At 40.0% G+C, this 26,330-nt stretch overlaps 1 protein-coding gene across 3 annotated transcripts; it reads right to left on the bottom strand.

Annotated features, from left to right (window-relative positions):
• Nucleotides 1-370: 370 nt before the first annotated feature.
• Nucleotides 371-26,330, bottom strand: TCAIM (T cell activation inhibitor, mitochondrial). 3 transcript variants are annotated; one of them, XM_037527304.2, is made up of 11 exons: nt 26,153-26,330; nt 20,803-20,874; nt 19,138-19,273; nt 17,973-18,126; nt 16,326-16,578; nt 12,178-12,300; nt 9,991-10,088; nt 9,632-9,723; nt 4,540-4,772; nt 3,830-3,961; nt 371-2,068 (listed from the first exon to the last, which is right to left on the bottom strand). In XM_037527304.2, exons 2-11 carry the CDS (start codon nt 20,829-20,831, stop codon nt 1,828-1,830), a joined length of 1,491 nt encoding a protein of 496 aa, XP_037383201.1. In that variant the 5' UTR covers nt 20,832-20,874; nt 26,153-26,330; the 3' UTR covers nt 371-1,827. The 3 variants fall into 3 exon arrangements, with proteins under 3 accessions (XP_037383201.1, XP_037383194.1, XP_054549428.1); XM_037527297.2 differs by lacking the exon at nt 26,153-26,330 and adding an exon at nt 25,850-25,928; XM_054693453.1 differs by lacking the exons at nt 3,830-3,961; nt 4,540-4,772; nt 26,153-26,330 and adding an exon at nt 25,850-25,927 and having other exon boundaries at nt 2,010-2,068.

Here is a 26,330-nt window from a genome sequence, read left to right as displayed (position 1 = left end):
CCCTGCAGGTGGAGGTTTTTAAGAGAAAAAGGAAGGAGGCCTAGGGAGAACTGTGTGGCTTTAAACATATGCCTTCCAGACGGGGTCGCCCGAGCAATGGGTGCAGCCCCAGTGAGCTGAGGGCCGGATCTCCCTTGGGGGCCCTAGCCTGGATGTGGAACTCTGGAGATGATTTCTGACCTGAGCTTTTGTGGTTAGCAGGGCCTGATCCTGTGTAGTTTTAAGGGGTGGGACAAAATTTTCTCTTTTATGTTGGATTTGGGAGAGGAGTCGAACAGGCCTATGCAGGCCACCAATGGCCTATGATTTCTTATTACATAGTGATATTTGTATAACTATTAATAAATAATAAGAAAAACAATGATCTGATTAATGCAGTATTTATTATATAACAATTAGTTCTGAGACAGAGTCCAGAGTCCACTTCAAAACATATTACTGATGATTCTATATTAGTTGATTTGAGAAAATGGCATAATCCAAAACCATTTTTCCAATAGATTTTCTTATGTAACCTTTATGGAATTTTTTACTCCCATCATTTGGCTCTGGAAAATCTTCATAGGCAACATTTGTTACATTAGAAAAAAAAATATGTATAGTTGTTAGGCACGGATAGAAACATATAATATGCACAGAGTATAATAACTGAAATCAACACTTTTGAACACTCATTTGAATTGAAACAGTTTAATCAGTGTGTTTTATATATATTTAAAACATACTTCAAGAACAACTTTTAACATCTTTCCTTTTGAATCCATTGCAGAAAAAGTTCCTTTCTCATCTTTAGCAGTAAGAGTCACTGTCCCAAACCAGGAGTCACATTCTCCTTTGGAGAAACAGGCTGAAGTGGTTAAAAATGTTATCAGTCTAGACCTGGTTAAAAATGTTATCCTAGGGGACACTCAGCAGCAAGAGAAGCTGGACTGCGTGGGGGCTACAGCGAGACCCATACTGCTGTGGCCCAGAGGTGGCCCCAAGGGGCTCTTACCAGCACTACAGACACTGGTCGAAGCAGGAAGACCCAGATGAGAGGGGTGACTGGAATCCCTACTGGTCTTGACCATGTGCACCTGACCCTGCTTGTTGAAACTCTTCGGGAAACAAGCAAGGCTTTTCCTGGGTAGTGTTTGTCCATGAAAACAAATGAGTCACCTCAATGAATGATTCAGAACCACTCACTGTCTACTGGTTCCGTGCTACCACCAGTTACAGTATTTTAATGGGTAGGAAAATTCAATGGATTTGAAGCTAAATTCTCGTCAGTAAGGTGTTTCACAAACTGCTGTCAGCTGTTCAATTGCTTTCCCCACTTTTCTGCTTATTTTAGGTAAAATTTAGTTGCCTTCATTCTTGCTACCCATCCACCATCTGTTCAGAACATCACCTGTCTGTACTGGCTGCAAAATACATGTGTGTGGACACAGGAGGGGGACCTATAAAGGTGTGTGCTGAATGACATTGCACGTGGGAGGGAGTTCCGTTACTTTAGAAGTGAACCGCATGAGACCTGTTTGTACTTACCAACTTTGATTCATATAAAAATATATCTCTTTAAAGTCCTCATTTACATACCACTAAAATAGGTTCTTTCACGTCAACATCTTTCAACTCAATCCTTCCAGTCAGATTAAGGTTGGGAGCTAGAACCTTTTAAAAACAAGTTTCTTTGTGGAAATTAATTTTTTTTTAAAAAGTCTACTTTTAAAGCAGCAGTTAGAAACTTTGTTTTCATAATATGCAAATAATACTGTTATTTCAAACTCTGCATTTAAATAAGTAACAGTTTCTTATCTCTTTAAAAAATAATACAGATTTTTGGTGTTATTTCACATCTTCTTCATTCTTCCAATTCCAAGGAATACAAAGATCTCCATCCTGCATAACAGAGTAAAAATGTGAAACACAGAGGTGCATCCCTTGTAGATAAGGCAGTGATTGTTCTAGAAGTCTCTTACAACAGTCCACCATCTGTTTGCTGGATACGCTGGGCTCCTTATAGAACTTTTCCAGAGAAAATTTCTTTGTTGAAGCCTGCATCAATTCATTTTCAATAACCTTTAACCTGTTATATTAAAAATAAACATAATATTGCCACGAGTTATAACCAAATAAAAGAACTGTAAATATATTTTTATACATCGGGCTAAGACAGTCTACTCACAACACTGAAAATGGCACCCACAAATGCTACCTTACCTGCTTAGAAAGACAGTTACCATGCAGCCAGTACCTACTGGCTTATTTTCACACGTGTCTCTTTAAGTACTTATTAAATCTTTTTTGTAAGCAGTGATGGGGTAAAAATAAGACATTTTAAAGAACTCTTCTCCTGCCTCAGCTGGAAGCTCTTAGGCACGGAGGAATGCCTAGCTTGAGGAGCTACCTGCAGCCTGGCCTGCCCCTTGGGCGGTGATGACTTCGAAACCTTCCCTATCAACAGCAGGCTCAGAGGAGACCAGGCTCCCGAGGGTAGGTCCTTTTCTCTCTGGCTCTCCCATCAGCTGCTGCCCCTTTCTCCAGGGCCACACTGTCTAGTGCATCAAGGGCTTGGGGTAAAGCCCACGAGGTAAATGACTCAGTGTCTTCAACACTTTCTCCCCCAGGTGGCTATGAAGATGTAGTTTTAGTCAATGGATGCAACCCCTCAAATCTTGGGCTGTGTGAAAGAGGACTCAGCCTTGTCACGCCCTCACAGGTGTACCAGGCCGACTGGTACCTCACCTGGGAAACCACGAGATAAGGTGAATGAAACAAAACTGCCGTGGTTCCGAGGGCTCATCTGCCCGCTCAACCTCATCTCCGCTCCTGCTACCACTCACACCCCTACAGTGCTCAAACCTCCTACCAGAGATGCATTCGGGGACCAGGGGACAGGACAGTGTATTTCCATCCAAGGCACCTGTGCCGGCTTCGGGCACACAACCGTCCCAGCAGATGGTGGAGGAATGAAGAAACCCTTGGTAACCAAGCCTCCTAGGCAAGATCGTCAGAAAAACAACTCCCTTCGAAATGTAATACCTTCCTTTTTTCCCAGGCGAGACAAAACATGACCCAGCACTATCCCACAGTCCACAAAATAGGAAACTGTAGGCTATGATATGATTTCATCAAAGATGCAAACTGCACAGAGACAGCTCTTCTTTTTTCTTTTTTTTTTTTTTTTTAAAGATTTATTTATCTATACAAGCACTGGGTACAGTCAGAAGCGCGGGAGGGTGAGAGAATTCACCGGAGCCAAAGCAGGGAGCAGAACAGGCAGAAGGACTGAAGTACACTGTTGAGGGGAGCAGCTGGCGGCAGGAGAGGTCTGAGCGCCATGCAGGACCCTCGCCTGGTGGCCAGGGATCGAACCGGTGCTGCAGAGGCTGCAGGCAGCCTCGCAACCCAGCGTTCAACCGCTGCGCCACCCGGGAGGCCCGAGCTGAAATAATATTTTAATTTTAAAATTTCTTCTCATTTACTTAAAATGCAGATGAAATTTACTGCATATCAGTTATTTTCAAATTTTTAAACATTAAAGATTTCTTTTCACATCTGGGCATTTCTTTCTGATGGTCTTATATTTTATTCTGTTCTAGAGCTGACCTTTACATTAACAAGCCCTGTTTCCCAAATTGAGGTACATGGTGCGCATGTCATTAGGTCATGACACTTAGCATACAGTCACATCCAATCTCTGGCAGAACAAAGTGGGGAATAAATAAATATGGAATATCGACAAAGTCAGTCTCCTAAGTTTAATATCCATTTGTGAATTCCGATGTCTGAATTTTCACAGGTTAGGCTGAATGTCAAGGCACTACAGAGGGCTGACAGCACTTACTCCTCTTTTCTTTTCATGTTCTCTCTGGCCTGTTGAGCTTTAGTAAGAATAAACCACTGGAGGTTTGCTGGATCACAGAGAATTGGGATGTTAAAATGCCCGAGTTCATGCAAGCTTGGAGCATATCTGTCACTGGAATGAGACATACATGAAAGGAAAAACATTATTCCTCCATCCCCTGCACCTCAGCCCTAAAGAAAACATTTTCTTAGTCTGATTAACTGAAAAGGGATTTGCCATAAAAGTGCAGCAAAACTGACATAAATTCTGCTGTCCCTAAAGATACAGACTTTGTCATGCCACCTACATCCTTCCTAGCCCTGTGACCTTGGTCATTTGTGAAACGGGGTAATAACCCACTATCATTGAGGTTATGAGGTGAAAGAGAATGCTCTTAAGCACCACGCCCCGTGCCTGGAAAGGAGTGTGTGCAGAGAAATGTGGCCTACTGATTCAACATGAGCTGAATCCTAAAAAGCTTTCCAGAGGATTGACTTAGCCCCTTCAGTGGCAATATATTTACAGAATGTACTAGAGAGTCTATCCTTCAATCCTCTTTTCTAATGTGTAAGAGAATGTCATGGACAGAGCTGTGACAGTCTTTTTATAATTACCATCAACTACCCAATGAAATACAATACAGTTTAATACACGTCCCACCCAGCCCACCTAAGGGAAGGAATAATAATTCCTCCATTTTAGATAGTTACCTATTCAGGAGCATCTGTAAGCCACGCAGACTTCGAGGGTGGAAAGGTATTCTACTTTTTAATAATCTGTTGTAGAACACATTGAGAAGAGAGTAATATTCTTCAAGGGTCAATACTGGCTGTAATTCTTCGATATAAACAACTTGGATGCCACCTAGAAGATGGCTTATTTGATCTTCCAAAAGCATTAACCTCCTCTGAAGGTCAAAATAAGTTGGTAATCTTTCAAAAAGCTAGTGTTGAAAAAAAGGAAAAATATTTCATTTTCTATTACTGTAATAGCTCAGTTTTAGGGTTGCAACAAATGTACTTAGAAATTTTAACAAGGAAATTATTTTCCGAGAATGCAAGTTCAAGTGAGTGATAAAAAGACAACGTAATGCTATCGACAGAAATATTAATAGTCAAAACAAACCACTGCAAATCTTAGGAATTTTTAAATAGGATCTAAAAAGATGGAAAATCTTCCAAATACATCCTGTCAGTTAAATATTCAAGTAAAACACTCGGATTAGTTTAGAATTATTAAATGGTATGATAAAGAAGGGCCTTAGAAATAAAGTATATATATTTCAACTCCAGGTCTGCTTCACAACTCAGATTTAATATTGAAAGTTATGTTATACAACTTTTAGAGGAGACAAAAGGCTTCAAAAGCTCTTCTATAATCAAAGCCGTCAGCAGTGTAAATTCTACAAATTATTTATAATGTATTTCTAGCACTTTGTGTAAAATAATTCTCCTGCCTACTTTTTCAATGTTTCTCTCAATGGGTTAGTCATGTGTAAATGGTAACTACACTGGAAAGTTTTATTTTATTTTATTTTTTTATTTTTTAATATTTATTTATTTATTTATACAAGCACCGGGTACAGTCAGAAGCGCGGGAGGGTGAGAGAATTCACCAGAGAGAGAGCGGGGAGCAGAGCAGGCAGAAGGACAGAAGTACACTGCTGAGGGGAGCAGCGGGCGGCAGGAGAGGTCTGCGCGCTATGTGGGACCCTCCTCCGGTGGCCGGGGAGCAGCCGGGGATCGAACCGGAGCCGCATAGGCAGCGGGCAGCCCCGGAACCCAGCGCTCAACCGCTGCGCCACCGGGGAGGCCCTTTTATTTTATTTTTTATTTATTTATTTTTTAAAGATTTATTTATTTATTTATACAAGCACTGGGTACAGTCAGAAGCGCGGGAGGGTGAGAGAACTCACCAGAGCCAGAGCGGGGAGCAGAGCAGGCAGAAGGACCGAAGTACACTGCTGAGGGGAGCAGCAGGCGCAGGAGAGGTCTGCGCGCCATGCGGGACCCTCCTCCGGTGGCCCGGGAGCAGCCGTGAATCGAACCGGCGCTGCAGAGGCTGCGGGCAGCTCAGAAACCCAGCGCTCAACCGCTGTGCCACCGGGGGAAGCCCCTTTTATTTTATTTTTAGATAATGAGATTCACACAACTTTTTATCCAGTTTTCCCAATGGTAACATCTTTTAAAATTACATAACATCATAACCAGGAAATTGAGTTTGGTACAATTCACGAACCTTATTCAGGCTTCATGGGTTTTACTTGTCTGAATGTATGTGTGCAGTTTTATTACACGTGTACATTATTATCACAACCATAGTGAAGTTCAGAAAAGGTCTATCAAAAGGGTCTCTCATGCCACCCTTTTATAGTCACAGTCACCTCTGCTCCCCTACTTCCCAACCCCTGGCAACCACTGATTTGTTCTTTCTATAATTTTATTATTATAAGAAAATAATAGGGATGAAATCAGACAACATATAATCTTCTGAGACTGGCTTTTTTTACTCAATACAAGGCCTTTGAGATCCCCTTAGGTTGCTGCTTTTGTTACTAATTCCTTCCTCTTTAGTGCTGGACAGTATCCAGTGTGGACGTGCCACTTTCTTGAACCATTCACACACTGAAGGACATGTGGTTTCTTCTTGTTTGAGGGCTATTATGAATATTTGTGTATACATTTTTATATGAATTTATAGTTTTTCAGTTCTCCAGTGTAAATGCCCAAGACTGCAACTGCTGGGCATATGGCAAGCACATATTTAGTTCTGTAAGAATTGGTCCCACTCTTTCCTAGAGTGCCTGTACCACTGTAATTCCCACTAGCGAGGGGTGAGTGCTCCAGTTTTGCTGCATCCTCAGCAACAACTGGTCTTAACACTATTTTTCACCTTAGCCATTCTGACAGGTGGGTACTATTTTATGATAGTTTTGATTTGCATTTCTCGGTGGCTCCTGACATTGAACATCTTTTCATGTGCTTCCTGTCATCTGTGTGCCCATTTTCTGGTTAAACTGTTTCTTACTGTTGAGTTTGGAGAGTTCTAGATGTATTCTAGATATATCTTATATGTAAAATCTATGTTCTATATTTAAAATCTTTGTGAGATATGTGGTTTGCAAGTATTTACTTCTAAATATTTAATTTGAACAATACATCACCAACATTTGTAAATAAATATCACCGCCCTTTTTTTTCTCTTTTTAAGTTTCAAGATATTTTATTTTTAAAAGAGGTCACTAAGCTTTTGGCCCAGTCTGCCAATCAACAAGCTACAAATGCTTGCTCTATAGCTGAGGGGCATTCTTTAGTTGCATGTTCAAAAAGTGAATAAAAATCCACATGAAACAAATATGTAAATAGTTTTCATAGGAATACAGATAAGTATAACCTTATCTCATAATCTTTCATATCACTGTATCTTTTCCAACTCTAGAGTCATTTCAAAACTAGCAGTATTAAGGTTAAATGAGTCCCCTAAATCACTTAATTTAAGCTGCACTTGTAGTAACAGCTATCAGAGTGATATCTACACATTAATAGCAGTAGCAGCAGCACAGGTTGCTGGGTGCTGCTTCATTCCTCTCTCCCAGGTTCAGGACAAAGAGTTCTGACATCCTCACAGTAGATTTGTTTCTTGTGACAGCCCCTGCCACTGTGTCAGCCTCTGTTGCTGGATGCCCGTAAACTTATTGGAAAGAGGGAGGCTTTAACTCAGACATAAGTCAGAGTATATAAGACCCCCTTCCCCTGTGCGCTGGACTGGACAGTCAATGACGGGTAAGATCGGGGGCAGACTAAAGAAGGCACTGGCTAGCCGCATGTCTGTGACTCCTGACGACCTAAGACAGGCGCAGTCCCCGAGGGGATTCAGCATAATAAACTTTGGCGTTCATGTTAAGCAGAAAAGACCCCCTCTGATGTTACAGGAAAGGATTGCTGTGCATCGGCGCCATAAGCAACCAACAAACACTGCCTGAAAACACTGAGACACACACCGTTAATCTTTAACTTACAATTCAATAGCCCTGTGCTGCACTGCCCAGCTGTATGCTTTAAACTGGTTTAGCTGCTTTTAGAACATGCTTAAATATATGACTAAGAAAAAGTAATCATTGTGATTTTATAGTAAATGCTAATAACAAATAATAGTATGTGGTAATTAAAAACTAATGTTATGGGGCCTCCCCGGTGGCGCAGCGGTTGAGCGCTGGGTTGCGAAGCTGCCCGCAGCCTCTGCAGCGCCGGTTCGATCCCCGGCTGCTCCCCGGCCACCGGAGGAGGGTCCCACATGGCGCGCAGACCTCTCCTGCCGCCCGCTGCTCCCCTCAGCAGTGTACTTCGGTCCTTCTGCCTGCTCTGCTCCCCGCTCTCTCTCTGGTGAATTCTCTCACCCTCCCGCGCTTCTGACTGTATCCAGTGTTTGTATAAACAAATAAATAAATAAATCTTTAAAAAAAAAAAAAACAAAAAAAACTAATGTTATGATAAATATATAAAACATGATCATAATAAAAATCATGTAGGTAATATTTAAGTTAAGGTTAGGATAACAAAGACCTCCTCTGAGTAAATTACAGTAAGTGCTTGATTCATCGATAATTGTACTTAAATGGAATTTAGGTGAAAAACAGTATGTAATAATTCTTGCTATGTTTCACTGCATATCTGATGTATGATTTACCACAAACTGTGAAAAATAATCTTAGGTAATTGTCACAGAAATGTATAAAAAGAGAAGGTTGATTTTAATAAATTGCACTCAGATTTTCACTCTCCCTTGAGTGTGTCTGTGTGTCATTCTTTCTTGTCCCTCGCCCTAATTCCTTTGACCACCTTTTGCTCGTTCTCACTCAATCTCGGAGATTGTCTCGATCTCCCGCCGCCACTGGGCTGGTCCGTGGCAGTTTCTAATAGCCAAAACCTGACACAGCCCAAGGTCCATCAACAGGCAAGTGGATAAACAAACAACGGTACATCTATACAATGAAATATCATACGGCAATAAAAAAGAACAAACTTTTGATACAGGTAACAGCATGGATAAATCTCAATTATGCTGAATGAATGAAAGCAGACACCCCCTCCAACACAAAGGAGTAAATAAATACGCCTTGATTGTGGAATGGTTTTTGGCGAGTATTTAGGTGTAAAATCTCATACAATTACATACACTAAATATTGTACACCTGTTATGCCTCAATGAATCTTTTTGTTTTTAAACATTTTTTTTTTTTAATAGAGGCATGTTTTATTTATTTATTTATTTGTTTGTTTGTTTGTTTTGTTTATACATGCACTGGGTACAGTCAGAAGCGCGGGAGGGTGAGAGAATTCACCAGAGCGGGGAGCAGAGCAGGCAGAAGGACCGAAGTACACTGCTGAGGGGAGCAGCAGGCGGCAGGAGAGGTCTGCGCGCCATGTGGGACCCTCCTCCGGTGGCCGGGGAGCAGCCGGGGATCGAACCGGCGCTGCGGAGGCTGCGGGCAGCTTCGCAACCCAGCACTCAACCGCTGCGCCACCGGGGAGGCCCTCAATGAATCTTTTTAAAACAAAACAAAATAAGAGAATGCAAGCTTAGGCTATACTTCAGAAACAACTACAACATTTCCAAATAAAAACTGATCTAACAATCAGCTCTCTGAGAATTTTAACTCTGTGATATTAAGCATTTTATTTGAAAACGGCTGAAGTTACAATTTAAAATCTTTTTTAATTCCTTGACATAATAGCATTGTTTGAAACAAAAGTATGTCAATGGCAAAAACAGTTTTTGTTTTACTTTTAAGCTTTCTCTTACTTTTGTCCAGTGATGGTGGACATCCATGGTCCCCAGCATCACATGCCCCACTGCGCTCATTCCAGAACGGTCTGTAAAGATTATTGTACATCCTGATGATAAAACACAAACCCTGTTCAGAGATGCTTCATTTTTTTAGCGTTGTGCAAACAGTTACTTAAATTCAGTGTGTAGATTCAGGATTAAATTCAGTAGAAGCTTAAAGGCTAATTTTATGTCACTGTTTTATTCAAAGGAATAGATTGAAAAGTTCAGTTGTGTTAAAGTCACATCTCAAGGTTTGTTATTAGTTTTCTTCTACAATTTACAGCTGGGTATAGCAACTATTTGATATTTTAAAAGAAAATGGAAATGTTTACCTTTTGCATTTTTAAGTGTTTCCAAGTTCTGCTGTGCTAAGCGGCCTAAACTATGCAGCTGGCTGCAGCGGTGGGCGATGCCCCAGCTCCTCTGCCACCTAGTCCAACAGAGCACACAGGCGCGTTACCACCCGGGCCCCTGAAAGAGGGCGTGCATTCACCCCCAAATGCTTGGTTCCCATGGAAGCCAATGAGTTTCTTTAGTAGGCACACAACGTGTTTCCATGCTAGCTCATTTTTCATGAAACAACTAAATCGAAAATGGCTTATCGGGGTAAAGTATTACTACTATGTTTAGGTAGCTAAGGGTTTAAAACAGGCAAACACATTATTGCTTCTATTTTAAAATAAGTTAAAATGGGAAAAACTTTCAAAAAATCTTCTTTTCCATGGTAAAACAATTATCTTGTTTTAGATTTAAGTTTCAATTAGAAATTCCAATTATGTTTATCAGACCTTTTTTTTAAAAAATCAGACCTTAGAGAACCGATTTTTATGGCATCGTGTAACCTGCTCATTTTACAAACAACAATTATTTCTTAGCAGCAAAATGGCATCTTGTGGTGTGATAAGTGTCACAGACACAGCACTGTGCACATGGAAGGAGCACTGGCCTTACGCAGTGTCAGAAAACTCATGTTTGAATTCTAAACTCATACTTCAATAGCTTTGTGACCTTGAACAAGCTGCTTCTTGCCTTCCTGAGGTTTCTCTTTCACACAAAGTGAGGACATTTACCCGGCAGCACAGGAAGTATTTACTGGACATCATCTGAAGGATGTTTGTGAAGAAGGCACTCCAAACAAGCTCTCAGAAAACTTAAAAAATGATGAGTGTAATGTCATTTCTGATAAAATGTAATCAGTTATTTTCCCCTTATCCCTCATTTGAAAAACTAAGATATAATTTCAAAGAATTAACATTGTGATAAGACTAGTAAATGCTGTTTTTATTAGCAAGTGGTCTTTAGCACAGGTTGCTTAGAATCAGGGACAATGCCAGGAGTCATGCTGTTTCCATTTGTTGGAGGGGGGCTGATTTCCAGGAAGGTAAGAAGCTGTCCTGTTCATGGTCATGTGGGCTCAGTCTACTGATATTTATCATAATAAGAATAAAGTTGAGAAATTTCTCTACAATATTTTAAAATAATGCTTACTACTTTAATATTAAAGAGATGTTTTCATTCTCCTAATCCCAGTCTGATTTGATAGAACTTTTAACATGTGTAAGAGAAAAAAGTTATTTTCATGTATTTTATTTTATAAACTTTGAAAAAAAAGGATCTCATTATTTTGTTTGTGGGCAGAAAAGTCTATGCTTTTAGACTGTGGAGTTGGAAGAAGCCTCTTTAACCAAATTTTGGCACCCAAACGATACATGTGATAACAAAAGAGCAGTTATCAGCACAAATCCAAATACCATATCCACTCTAAGTCTCAACGCTGTCTTTTGAAATGTGAATAATCTCAGATAACTATGACTTGAATATACAAGAACAGAACATATAAGTATTATCTGTACTCTGTAAGCACAGGAAGAAGGTGAGAACCTAATAGGTGAGTACCAAATAGTCTCCTGGTTCAATGTAAGAAAAATGTCCTGATCATGAGGGTTGAAAACAACAAAACTGACTAGAGCAAAAAGTAATAGGAATGTTTAAGCACAAAGCCTGGTGACCATTTTCTGAGGCTCTTGTGACCCCCTTCCTTACAGTTTTAACAGCTCTTGAATGTACTTTTATAATAAGCTTTAGTGTGTATCTTTATATAATGGTGATTTCCTAGTTTATGATCACTTATTTAAGAAGTCACGCTATGTGACAGAACCAAGAATACAACATCCATTTTCTCTTTCCTATTATTAAGCTTGAATACCAAGCTTATGTGATGGGGGAAAATTTTTTAAAATATATTATGTACATATGGAAAAGGACGTTTTTCTTATAAACTCAAAAAAACAAACTTCTTATGCTAAAAATGTCACCATCTGAACCTTACTATATTAAACAAGAACTGACAATAGCTTCTTATAGAGATGAACATTTGATGAGTTCCATAAAAAGATAATTGAAAAATATTTCATTATCAGAACAATTAAAGATGCAAATATTTAAGTGTTGGAAAGCTTTACCAATAGGTACTACATGCTTATTTTAATCTCTAAGTTGGGTTCTCTTTTCTTTATTACCTGATATCTGTGAGTTGCAATTGATGAGACAGTTCATCTTTTAAACGATCTAGTTCTTTTCTAAGTGGCAAACTATTCTTCAGCTTTTTAACAGCACTTTTTCCATTGTTATCTAACCAGGATCTACAAAGAAAAAAACACAACACTAGAAATATACATACACACCCCCCCCCCATACTAATTATAATGCCAACACCTCCACTATTAAAAGACATATGCCTCACCTTAAAGTTACTCCAATGTTATACTGAGTTTCTAGCAAAGCTTTAACCCAACTATAATTACTCTTCCCTGTCCTCTCTTCCCATTCTCCCTTCTGGTGGCCCCTGCTCAGGCTGCACAGAAAGTCCCTACTGTCTGCCTGAACTTTCCCACCTCCAGCTTCTCCTCCAGCCCACCTTGCCCCCATGTCAGCTTTTGGGGGAACCTACATGGAGGTAATTCTTCTATTATTCTTACGATGTTCTATAAGTCTGTAAGTATGTCAAAGTAGAAATAAAAGATAGATTTAAAAAGTAAGGCCTAGGTTAGTTATTTTCAAGCATTTATCTAGAGGCAAAAACTACAGAGAATGTCTTTATTTTTGAATATATGAAAAACCAAACTGGAAATTTTTTTTTTATAATTTTGGTGTTTGATGTACAAGAGATACCATCATGTGCGAAAGAATTTTGATGAAATCAGTAAAACTAACAAGTCATGGGAAGGCCATCAGGGGACACATTTTTTGGAATTAGTTTTTATGCCCATTAACTTCTGCAGTATTAGTTGCCCATATATTTAATTTCTTTAACACAATTTCAGAAGGTATAAGGGTCCATTCTTATGTAGAAGAATGGTATAAGGGTCTTATGTAGAAGGTATAAGGGTCCATGCTTATGTAAAAAGACCTTGCAATTTCTTGTTTCAATGATTAATTAAAAAAAAAAAACCCTTGTAATTATTCTGTAAATAGTTGTAAAACTGTTGAACCATTTAAGAGCTTTCAAATTGTAAGACTCAAGGGACAGTATCTCGAAGGAGACTAAGGGGCCCAGAAACTGCCAGACTCGTTGGCTACCACGTTGGCTATGCACAGTTTTGTTTATATTTTTGTAGAGCTGAGGTCATCCCTTTAGTTTCATAAGCCCAAAAGTATCAGAAATGCTGATTATATATATATAAATATTAAAAAATGAAGTAATCTAAGGTGTTACTTAGTAATCACTGATATGGGTTTTCTACAAAACAGTAGTAATCATTTTTTAAAAGCTTTATTGAAATATAACACTTGTACCAGACAAGTCACTTATTTTTAGTGTGTTCAGAGTTTTATGATCAATTTGAGGACACTTTCATCACCCTGATAAGAAATTATGTGCCCATTAGCAGTTACTCCAGTCCTCCCACCCAGCTCTAAGCAACCATTAATCCACTTCCTGTCTCTATTCTGATGGTTCTATTCTGGACAGTTCACATAAATGGAATCATGTGCTAATGGTCCATTAGGACCAGCTTCGTTCACTGAGCATGTTTTCAAAGTTCATCCCTGTGCTAGCATGTATCAGTCCTGTGTTTATTCTTATGGCCAAATACTATTCCACTGTGTGAATGTACCACATTTTGCTTGTCATTTATCAGTTGATGGACATTTGGGTTGTTTCCACTTTTTGGCTATTATGAATAATGCTACTCTGAACAAGTTTTTGTGTGGACATCTGTCTTTCCCTACATCTTTGTCACATTTGTTGTTCTCGTTTTGATTATAGCCAGCTTAGGGTATGAAGTGGCATCTCACAGTGGTTAATTTGTTTACTGGACCTTGTCTTGATTAAAAAATGATTTTGTCATATTATAATAATAGGTTAACTGCATGCATTGTTACAAGATCCAGGCAAAGAGGAAAAAGGTGACAATGAAATGGAGCCACAGGATCTAAAGTTGCACTGCAACTTGAAGATGTTTGGTTTAGTTCCTAGAGATAAAAAATCTTTTAGTTATCTCAAGAGAAGTTCAGTTTTTCATGTGTTTAAGAAGATGAAAAGGAGGGCCTCCCCTGGTGGCGCAGCGGTTGAGCACTGGGCTGTGAGGCTGCCCGCAGCCTCTGCAGCGCTGGTTTGTTCCCCAGCCGCCGGCGAGGGTCCCACAAAAAATAAAAATAAAAAAAACAAGACGAAAAGGAAAGCCAAGATCCAAACTGCAGCAACCCACAGTAAGAAGCAGCTTAAATGGTGACCCAGCATACACATGACTTTTGAGACACAACACTTAAACAATTTTAAAGAAAAAAAGCAAAGCAGAACAACTTTGATATTTCAAATCATTAAATTTTGTTAAACTTTGTGATTGGAAAAACACTAAATTAACCTATAAACCAGGAGGAGAGCCAATGTATGATGTGAGACTGTCTGCCTGAACTCTACCCACCTCCTGCTCCCACCCACCTCACCCCAGTGTTAGCTATTGGGGGAATCTGCCTGGAGGCAATTCTTTGTATTATTTGTGCAGATGTTCTGTAGTCTGAAGCATGTCATGAGTATAAAATCCCGAAACATTTTGTAGTAGTGATTCCAATGCTATTGTGTCCCACTTCCATGCAATTCACAATCTACAATCTCTCTTCCACCCTGACTGTGGACATTTTCTGACCCCATATCTTACTGACTCATTACTTCTGACCTGTTGTTAAATTATCATTCCCAGAGCTGTATTCTCCTCTTGGTTTTGTTTACAGAAGAGAATCTTTTTTTTTTTTTTTTTTTAAATTTTGTTTGTTTGCTCATTTTTTTTTTTTATTTTTTTTTTTTAAGATTTATTTATTTATACAAGCACTGGGTATAGTCAGAAGCACGGGAGGGTGAGAGAATTCACCAGAGTCAGAGCAGGATGCAGAACAGGCAGAAGGACAGAAGTACACTGCTGAGGGGAGCAGCGGGCGGCAGGAGAGGTCTAGCGCGCCATGTGGGACCCTCCTCCGGTGGCCGGGGAGCAGCCGGGGATCGAACCGGCACTGCAGAGGCTGCGGGCAGCATCGCAACCCAGCGCTCAACCGCTGCGCCACCAGGGAGGCCCCAGAAGAGAATCTTAACAATTAAAATCTACATGCTCAGGGAGGTGTTTTGTCCATCAGTTACACATAGAGACATATATCAGGGACAGACCAACACAGCAGATACAGATGGATAGACATCTACACACACGCTTTCAGACAGACATTTGTTTCCCTTCTGTGATGGACTCTGCTACCTTCCTGTCTCTTTAGCCTTATTTGGGACCTCACTAGATAACGAGAGGAATTCCTGAGTTAGTAGGTCATCCACAAGGCAGATACTCTGCCAGTGCGGAGTGGAGCATAATTACTGTGCCATAATGAGAGAGCCCTCTGCTAAGCCATGGACTCTTTAGTGACAACTACATGAATGGAATGTGGTTGGTCTTTAGGAAGTTCAGAAATGGCTTGCTCAAAAAACATTAATGATAAATAACAAATGACAAACATATTGTATACATAGCTTTTATAACTAAAATGAAATGTTGTCTCTATGTACTTATGTATGGATTATGACACTAAAGTACCTTACTATTGAACTTTCTGAAGAAACTGGAAATGCTTACCATGTGAGATACTTAATATTTTTTTATAGTCCTTTCTCCATACCTGGAATAACTTGAGGAGCAGAATTTTTAAAACTTAAAACAATCTCTTATATGTATCAAAAAGCCAAAAAATTTAAAAGAATTGGCAGTATTCTGGCATTTAAGTAAGAAATATGAAATTTTTCATAATGGCTATCAGATTAACTATATCAATAGGACTGCTTTTCCTGGAAAATGATAGCTTAATTTTAAATATGAACTACAGGGCCTCCCTGGTGGCGCAAGGGGTTAAGACGCATCCTATGAAACTATCAGCAGACACTGCAGCATGAGTTTAATCCCCGGCCAGGGAGCTACCCACATGGCACAGCAGACCTCTCCTGACTCACCCGCTGCTCCCCTTAGCAGTGTATTTCAGTCAATCTGCCTGTTCTTCTCCCCACTCTGTCTCTGGTGAATCCTCTCACCCCCCATACCTCTGGCCTGTACCCCAGTTCTTGTATGCATAAATAAATAAATCTTTAAAAAAATGAACTACAAGCAAATTTTGTTGAATAAAAACTTTTACATACGGTAGAGTTGTTTCCATTCTTGAGACTTGTTCAAGGTCTTCATCAGGGTCCTTGAATCCAGTAAAGGTGTAATAAGACTTGTCCCATTTGATGGGCCTGTCAGGCATCCTTTTAGCCTCTTTGAGAGGCTGGGAATGCACATTAGTATTCAAGCTTTGGATGTGTTCAATAGACAAGCTGCAGCAGTTGAGAATATGTAATACTGTGCTTAGCAGGTCTCTGGTGTGCAAAGTAAATTTGACTGCTCGAAATCCTAGAGAACATAATTACCCCAATTAATACAGATGCTTATTTACTTTACTTTAAAAATAATTTTTCATGCACACATTGGCTCAAACGCTTTTAAAACATTCCATTACCAATTAAGATTCTGCCTATTGGCAATCATCTATAAACAGAAATCGACTTCCCTCTCAAATTAGATACCACACTGTCTTTATCTTCATGAATTCCTCTAGCTGTCTGTTTTCTTTTCTACTTTGACATCAAACCCTGCCCAGTCCAAGAAGGGGATTCAGAGTATCTTCACTGCCACTCCTGAGTCTGGTCTGTACAGTGATGGAAACACTTTCTTATGAGCAAATATCCATCAAGGGCAGTTTCCAGGACTGAAATGAAGGGGGTGGGGTGGAGAAGCTGGCAGGAGGCTGCACTGTGGTAGGTGAGGAGAGGTCACGTAATTCTGGTCTTAGAGGTCACAGAAACTCATCCTGAATTTTCCCTATGGTTGTAAGAGATTGTCCTCACACTTCCCCACCCAACTAGCTACTAAGTGTATTTCGAGAAGTGATTTAAAATTCCCTAGTTGTTTAAAAGTTAATGCTTCATAATCTGATTCTGACACTGGGTAGACTTTGGGCTGAAGTTAATAATTTACCTTGTTGTCAGTAGGACATCCATTGTTTGGTGTTTATCTTCCTCCCTTTATTGGGTTTTATAGGTGTGGTTGTAGCTGAGTTTAACACAACTTTTCAGCAATATTCCCATCAATTATACCATTATGATCTCTCTTTCCAAATGTGAAGAAATACAGATTGAAGGAGGTTAAAAAGGGATGGAGCGAGGGCTTAAATACAAGCTGACAACAAGACAGGTATTTTCTCCAGTATAACTCACCGACTCTTCTTTTTTAAAAAATATTTTAAATTGGTTTTGAAATTTATACAAGTATTATATAAATACACCCTTATCTAAGATTATATATGTGTATACATATATAAATAAAGGTCTTATGTGAAGAAGCACACAATCTCAAATCTCTACCAGACATAATTTCCCATGTAACACACAGTATGGTTTTAGACCTGCACTGTCTGATATGATAGTTAAATGAAAGTCAATAAAATTCGGTTCCTTGGTCATACTAGCTACATCTGAATGCTCAACAGCCACATGGGGTTAGTGCCTGTGGTATTAGTGCAGATGTGTAACATTTGTGTCATCACAGAAAATTTTCTTGGACAGCACTGCTCTAGACCTTTTGTGCATGCTTATGCGTATATATTATATATATGTTTACACACAGCCACAGTTCCAATGGTCTCTTTTTAATATATGAATGGTATCATTCTGATATCTTACTTTGAACATCCATGAATACATTAACATGAAGTTTGCATGGGATGTACTAGAAATATTAAAACCTACCGGAAGAGCTTAAGTGTTCCTGGCCATCAGAGGAATTCTGGTCTGTTTCTCTCACATAAAACATAAGCTGAGTTGGTTTCAAAGACTTGAAGCCTGGCTTCTGAAGGCTTTCTAAGTAGGCACTTAATCTCTTAAGAGAATTTTCATTGATTTCCTAGGAAAAAAATATTAAAAACAAGGAAATAACAGAAATTATATCTTCACTTTTTAAGTATATTATTAGGTTATTCAATAATTCAGCATAGCTCTTTGGACCTACAACATGTAACAGATAAACTCCATATGGATGAAATGAAGAAAAGATGGCTAAATTCCTCTATAACTTAGGTATGGAAAAAGGTTAATTATGACTAAATATCCCAAAGTAATAAAAGATTGATAAGTCCAATTACATAAAAAAATTCTAAAAACTAAAAGAACACATAAAAAAACCACACACACACACACACACAAGCAGTCTATAGACAACCAACTGGGAGAATTTTTTTGCAAGTTGTTTCATAGAAAAGGGCAAATTTCTCTCTATATAAATGGCTCTTAAAATGCCCATCCAGAGGAGATTGGTTGAATTATGGCACATCCTTTCAACCAGAATATATTGTTAAGTTAAAAAAAAAAGTCCTTTAGTGAAAGAACAGCTCTATAGAATGGCACATATAACAACTTCTTATCACTGTGAAGCGATGAAACACACAGTGTTATCTGAAATCAGGCACAGCTTATTTTTGTCTATTTAATTTATTGTAAGATGTTGTTCTTAGCCACAATAAACACATAAGCAGCTACAGAGGAGTGGACCGCAACACGCAGCCTAGGGAACTCCACTAGGGTGTGGAGAATTCTTCCTGGATCATCCTTCAAACAAGAACTGATGATACTAGAGGCCCGAACTTTTCTTTCCAATCCTCAATTTTACTCTAAAAACTGGGACAGGAAACATGATTATGGACACCCTAAAGAGTTTACATGAGTTTTGTTGTGTGCATAAGCACTACCACCTGTCACCAAAAACAGTAGTTATATTTTCTACTTTCAGTATCTATATTTCACATTAGTTCAAAGCACTGATTGTATCATCACCAAAGAGCAAATTTATAGAACTCTCTGTTATATAGTGTCAAAGATAAACTAAACAGAAAAGTAGACTAAAGTAAAAAAAATTTACCCGTTCCTTGGGATGCTGTCCAAAGAAATCTGGATGTACTGCAAAATAAAACGGTCTCAAAGCATTGACAGCTTCAGCTCCTGATAAAGCTCTTGAGTAGGGAAACCAGTGTGGAAATATCTTCTCCAGACATAACCTTTTAAAAAGAAGTGGCTTTATTACTCACTGGGGCACTGATATACACACAAATCCCCACTGCCTAAAGTGACAGTCACATTGAAATTACTATGTATGAACAAAACACTAGAAACAAGAGAGGAAGCAAAATGCCTAACTTTGTGGTTTCCTGGAATTTATTCTCTTATCAGTGAGTGCTACAAAGTTTCTAAACACAATGGATATGAATCTTCTGATGCAATATGAGAAGATATTAGATAATAATAGTAAAATTCCCCCCCAAAAGTAGTAGTAAGTCACAAATGCCACCACTGGTGTCTATTTTGTACTTACAGCCACTTGATTTCTAATCAACAGCAAAGAATTTGCACACCATTACTCTACAGCAGTGTTTCCAGAAATCACTGAGTTGTGAAATCAACTTACTAGGCTATGAGCCACGTTAAAAACAAAAACAAAAACACAGAACAGAAAATACCATGGGATATTGTGTGTGGCAAGGGTCATGATGGTAATGAAACTTTTTATGGGCCATGACTAAAATAGTTTGCTGAAGGCTGGGAGCAATAAAGTCGAACAGCAGGGGTGACTCGGGATGCAGGGACCCCTGTACTGCCCGTCAGGGGCGCTGAAAGGCTACCACTGTGGGGATGTCTCCACAACCAGAAGCACTGCCTGAGATTTTCCAGTATCCCAGTTTCTTTGTCTTGCTCTCTTTCTCTCGTTTCTTTCCCACTTTTTAAAAAAAGCAATTTGTGTCATGAATTCAATCAGAGAAAGTCTCCCTTTAATAATCCCTGTCATAAACTCAGCTGGTGGAAAGTTGGCTTCCCCTAGAGAACTTCCTTTTAACAGTGACTGCTGAAAATAGTCACATACAGAATAGCTATTTAAAGGCACTAACTATTGCTACATTTGTTTTAGAAACCTAATACTTCACATATTTTTACATAACAGGTCAAATTGTATTTTGAGCCAAGTGAATAATTTATTTTCCTTTTTGATGCGGCTGATAAGAAGCCAGAATTAAATTTAATTGTCTGAGTAATTGTTCAATTAGTTGTTCACACAATGGTCCCCTCTCTCTCCAGGGCTTCTGATCTCTATTTCATTTACCCTCTATATGACTATCAGTATGCCAGTTAAATTTATGTTATTGAACTCCTTAAATCATTTTTTCAAGTGGACGGGTTTTAGATTATACATACACAGATGGGAAATGTAGTAGTCAAATGATCTTGCTATTAATTTAAATACAAAGTGGTTTTCCATAGGATAGCAATGGACTTAAAGATAACATGATAAGAATTGTGCTGAGGACAAACTTTACATTTTTTCCTCTTAAAATTTCCACACTGGAATATTTTGAAAGACAGTATTCTTTTCACCTTCTGCTTTGAATGGACTCAGATGCTCAAATAAATTTTCTTTTTTTCTTCCTTCCCTACATTGTAACTTTAGAATTTAAAAAAACCCAATAATTTGAAATTAACCAAATGCATAACATATTTCCCCCATATTAATTACAGAATGGACCATGAAGCTTACCTCCTCACAGGTCTCAGGTGGCAAAACATTTCTTAATATAAATGTACATCAACTTCTAGGCATCCTTAATTGCTTAAGAAATTAAGCAGAAAAAAAAATTAAGCAGATACCAGTAATGAACAAGTGGAATGCAAAATTAAAACACGTTATCATTTACATTAATACTCCCCAAAATGAAATATGTAGGTATAAATCTAATAAAATATATGTAAGCTCTACATGAGAGAAACTACAAAACTTTGATGAAAGAAATTGAAGGAAAATTAGAGAAATATTCCATGCTTACGGACAGGAAGATTCAATATTGTCAAGATACCGGTTCTCTCCAATTTGATGTGTAAATTTAAGGTAATTCTAATTTAAATCCTAGGAAATTATTTTGTGGGCATGACACATATAAAGTTTATATGGAGAGGCTAAAACTCAGAAAAGACAGCTCAACACTGAACAAAGAAGAGGATAGAACTACTTCAAGACTTATTATAAAGCTTATGGTAATTAAAATAGTGTGGTATGGGTGAAACAATAGACAAATGGAACAAAACAGAGAGCCAAAAAATAGACCTACATAAATACAGTCACCTGATCTCTGACAAAGAAGCAAAGGCAACACAGTGGAGCAAAGACATAACTGGTGCTGGGGCAAGGAAAAAGTTAATCTAGACACAGACCTTACATCCTTCATAAAAATTAACTCAAATGGACTTCAGACCTAAACGTAAAATATAAACTCCTAGAAGATAACATTAGAGAAAACCGAGATGATCTTTCTGAAATAGCTTGGGTATGGCAATTTTACTTGTTAGCTAAAACACCAAAGGTACAAGCCATTAAGAAATTGAATAAGGGGCCTCCCTGGTGGTACAAGGGGTTAAGACACAGCACTTTGAAGCTGTCTGCAGCCACTGCAGCATGAGTTTGATGCCCAGTCAGGGAGGTAACCCACATGGCGCAGCAGACGGCTTTCTCGCCTGCTGCTCCCCTCAGCAGTGTATTTCAGTCAATCCGCCTGTTCTACTCCCCACTCTGTCTCTGGTGAATCTTCGTACCCCCCCACACCTCTGGCCTATACCCCAGTTCTTGTATGCATAAATCAATAAATCTTTTTAAAAAAAGAAACTGAATAAGCTGAACTTCATTATATTAAAAAAAATACAAACTTGTGTGCTGTGAAAGAATGAGATGAGTCACAGTCTTGGAGAAATTACTTGCAAAAGATATAGATATTTAATTAAGGACAGTCCTCCAAAATACACAAAGAATCTTTAAAAGTCAACAATAGAAAATGAACAATGCAATTAGAAAATGTTTTAAAGACCTTAATAGACACCTCATAAAAGAAGATAAACAGATAACAAATAAGCACAAGAAAAGGTGATTTACATAATGTTATTAGGACATTGCATATTAAAAGAATGAGAACAGCCAAAATCCAAAACAGTGACAACATCAAATGCTGGTGAGGATGTACGGCAACAGGAACTCTCATTCATTGCTGGTAGGAATACAAAATGGTACAACCACTTTGAAAGATAGTTTGGACAGTTTCTTACAAAACTTATAATGTTCATTATGCAGCAATTACACTGCCTGGTATTTACCCACACAGATGTCTACACACAAACCTGCACACAGATGTTTATAACAATTTTATTCATAATTGCCAAAACCTGGCAGCAGCCATGAAGCTCTTTAGTGGTTTTCAAACATAAAGCATAAAGAACGTTGTGCAGAGAGAATTATGAAGCATGTTTCAGAAACATCTGTCAAAAATATTCTAAGTAAAATGTTTCTGTCCTTAAAATACTGGTTTTAGTTATGCAGAAAAATTACTCTTTCATTGCTCAAAGACACAATAGAACTAAACTACTTTGAGGAATGACTAGTAAAGGACATCAATATATGGAACTATGACAACAGATTATCCCACCGAAAATAAAATGTTCTTGTGGGGCAGGAGGGACAATTTTCCCCTACCCCTCTTGGTTCCTCTTGGGTTGACTGAATAAACAAATTAACATCACACAGATTAACAGGAGAAAAAAATTAATTAATTTTGTATGTATAGGGAGCCCACATAGACATGAGTGGTTTGAGGACTGACAGCAAAGTTACATAGACAGGCCATCCTGGGCTAAGGCATGGGATAGGGGTCTGGGCTTCAAGAAGGGAAGGATGGCAATTCACATGATGAAAAGAAGGCAGATGTCTGGTTAAGTAGATGTTTGTTCTGACAAAGATAAGTTATTCAAATAGAAAGGTTATTTCTGGTAATAACCCTAATCCTGGGTAAGACCCTTAATCTACATTTTCCTAGGTAGTTAAAGGAGTGAGAAAACTTTCTCTTCAGCTGGCCAGGGTAATTTGCCGCATAATGAACTCTTGATTGAGTTCAGCTCTAAATAAACCATCCATCAAAAGGGGTACCTCTTGGGGAGGCCTATTCTGAGTCCCTTCATTTTCCAATATAAGCATGATTATTAAATCATGCTTTCTAGATCTAAGAAAGAGAACTTTTAAAAATTAGGTTAATCCAGGTTAAGAGTTAGCTGTTTTCTGTCAACTTTTCTGGTGAAAAGGCTATTTCCTAAAAAGGTTCACACTCAGTGGAGCAAGAAATGAGCCCCAGTTGTCTAAAGGGGCCACAAGGAGGCTAGTGGGCACCTGGAACATGGTCATTCTGAATTGAGATGTGTTTCAAAAGTAAAGTACTCATTGGATGTTAAAGCTTTGTACAAAGAAAGAATGCAAAGTATCTCATTTTTTTTTACGTTGATTAGATGCTGAAATGAGACAATTCATTAAAATTAAGCTCACTTCTTTCTTTTTGCTTTTTAAAAAGTAAAACACAACCTGGCTTTAACTGTCTTTTGCAATTTACTATTAGAAAGTAAAATTACACCTGTGGCTCACATTTTATTTCTAGCAGACTCTGCTGACCCTACTCAATGCCAGGCAAAAGTGCTTTAAGTTAACGTGACATGGTCAGATAAGGCAGTCTCCACAGTAAGTAAAATAATATACATAAGGGGGTTAGCAATACCTGGCACATAGAAAGTTTATAAAAGGGGCAACAATTATCGTATAATCCAGGTTGTATAAAAACTGTAGAATTCTTCCCCCCTCCTAATAAGCACATCTATAGCTAGAACATGCTGTAAACACATTTTATGTGAAGACAAAATCTGAGATTGGAAAATTCAGAATGATTGAAATAAGGGATTTGTGTCTGAAAGTTCTAAAAATAGAACTTTTGTTAGTTCTAAACAAGTCAAAACTTCATGAATTACTTCATTTCACTAACAAATGAATTACTTCATTTCACTAACTTCAGGGGGGAAAATGGAATTTATCTGAACAAATACGCATAGGTGTTTATTTTCATTATTCGAAAACAAGAGTTAGCACTTGCTTAGTAATAAAACACAAATTTTCATTCGCTCTTCAAAAAAAAGAACGAGGTATGCTACAAAACAACTAAAACGATTACACTATATTATGAGGCACTCTGAGTTCTTAGTTTACCCAACTCAGCAGGCATTCTCCAAGCACCTAGCAAGTCAGGCTTCAGGCTCTACACCATTCCACTTCTCCAAAACATACAATCTAGAGGTGAGGAGAGTGGGAAAACAGACGCAAGTAGATACTAATAAAACAATGCAGCAAATGAAATGAGACAGCCCTGCAGAGTGCTATGGGAAATTCGCAGGTGGTACACCTAGAATGAAGGTCTTTTCCCAGGAAATAGTGACCACTCAGAACAGAAGGTGGCAAAGGGGGGAGGGCACAATTCACCGACAAACCACTGTAAATGGTTGCTGTAATCCACTAACAGTGATAATTAGCTTCTTTTTTTTTTTTCTGTTAAGATTTATTTACTTTATTTATACATGCACTGGGTACAGTCAGAAGTGCGGGAGGGTGAGAGAATTCACCAGAGCCAGAGCGGGGAGCAGAGCAGGCAGAAGGACCGAAGTACACTGCTGAGGGGAGCAGCGGGCGGCAGGAGAGGTCTGTGTGCCATGTGGGACCCTCCTCCGGTGGCCGGGGAGCAGCCAGGGATCGAACCGGTGCTGCAGAGGCTGCGGGCAGCTTCGCAACCCAGCGCTCAACCGCTGCGCCACCGGGGAGGCCCGATAATTAGCTTCTAATTCATAAAATTTTCTGATTTTAATTCTGTGCAGTTTCAAGTCAAATTTGGTAGATCTAAATCGATGGAAAGGTCATTTGTTGCACTTGAATTACTTTTGATAGACAATAAACTAATCGTGATTGCCTAGTAGATTGGTCCTAGGGTTGATCTTTGACCATTTGGCACAATTTCTATTTGAAAGTAACTTAACAGCAGTTCACTCCCTCGGGTGACTCTGATGTAAACTTAGTAACTATCGTGAAGGTTTAAAAAAGCAGTTTGTTCCATCAAGGAGAGAGATAATCAGGCAATTTTTCAATGCTTTTCAGTTGAAAGCATCTTAGAGACCGGGTTAAAAAAAAGAAAAGAAGGAAGTAATAGTAGATAAATTAATAAATTGTAGCAACCGCAGCGCAGGTAGCTTCCTTGCCCTAAATCCTCTGCTATGGGATCTGAGTCCTAACACTCTCATAGGGTAAGTCCAAATAGAAATAGAGTCGGAAACAACAAAACCTAAATCGTCTTTTGCTTTCTCCTTTCAAAACAAGTTAAAACCGATGCGAGGTGAGTGCCCGGCCCGTGGCATTGCCTGAGCTCAAAAGTGAGCACGACGAGCTGGCGTGACCTGGCGTCGCCCGCCCGCCCGCCTCTCCGCCCGGGCAGCCCGCAGGGAGCCCCTCCCTCCAGCTTACAGTGCGGCCAGGGTCGGCCGCGGGGGCTGCCTCCGACCCGCTCCACCGCCCACCGGGTGCCCGGGAGGATGGTCGCTCCTCCCGCAGGGCTGAGCCGGGGGTGGGGGGGGTGAAGGGGGGGGGGTGAGGGAGGGCGCATGCGCAGCGGGGGTGCAGCCGGGCCCCGAGCACGCGCCGGCGCCCGCCCTCGCCCTCCGGACCGCAGGCCCTGCCAGGCGCCTACCCGCGGTGCTCTCCGGGCCCCCGCCCCTGAAATCCCCGCGGGGCGCGCGCCGCTCCGGCCGTCCATCCGGCGCCTGCCCCGGCGGGCGGCTCGAGGTGAGTGCGGGCACGAGCACGAGGCCGCAGGCCCCGCTCTCATTGGCTGAGGCGTGCCGGGCCTTCCTCCCCGAGCGCCTGCGCGCAGCGCCCGACGCGGTGGAAACCTGGCGCCCCGCGGCCCTGTCATGACGTCAGTGCCCAGGGGCCCGCCCGCCCGCCCGCCCGCCCTCCCCGCCGCAGCGAAGCGCCCGCCCCCTCGCCTTACCGTCTCGCTCGGATGAGGCGCCGGGCGCCCCGCCGAAAGCTTCAGGGGGCGCAGATGAGCACTCGGAGATGAGGCCTGGGCGGGGGAGTCGGAGAGTGGTAGGGCGGCAGGTGGCGGGCCAGGCCTGAGGGTCGGTAGAAGGGCAGGGAACGTGGGGTGACCGGGCGCGAGCCAGGGT

Source organism: Talpa occidentalis, unplaced genomic scaffold, assembly GCF_014898055.3.
Source record: "Talpa occidentalis isolate TD23 unplaced genomic scaffold, MPIMG_talOcc4v2.1 talOcc4.10, whole genome shotgun sequence".
NCBI classification, from domain to species: domain Eukaryota; kingdom Metazoa; phylum Chordata; class Mammalia; order Eulipotyphla; family Talpidae; genus Talpa; species Talpa occidentalis.
This window is presented reverse-complemented; position numbering and strand designations above follow the sequence as displayed.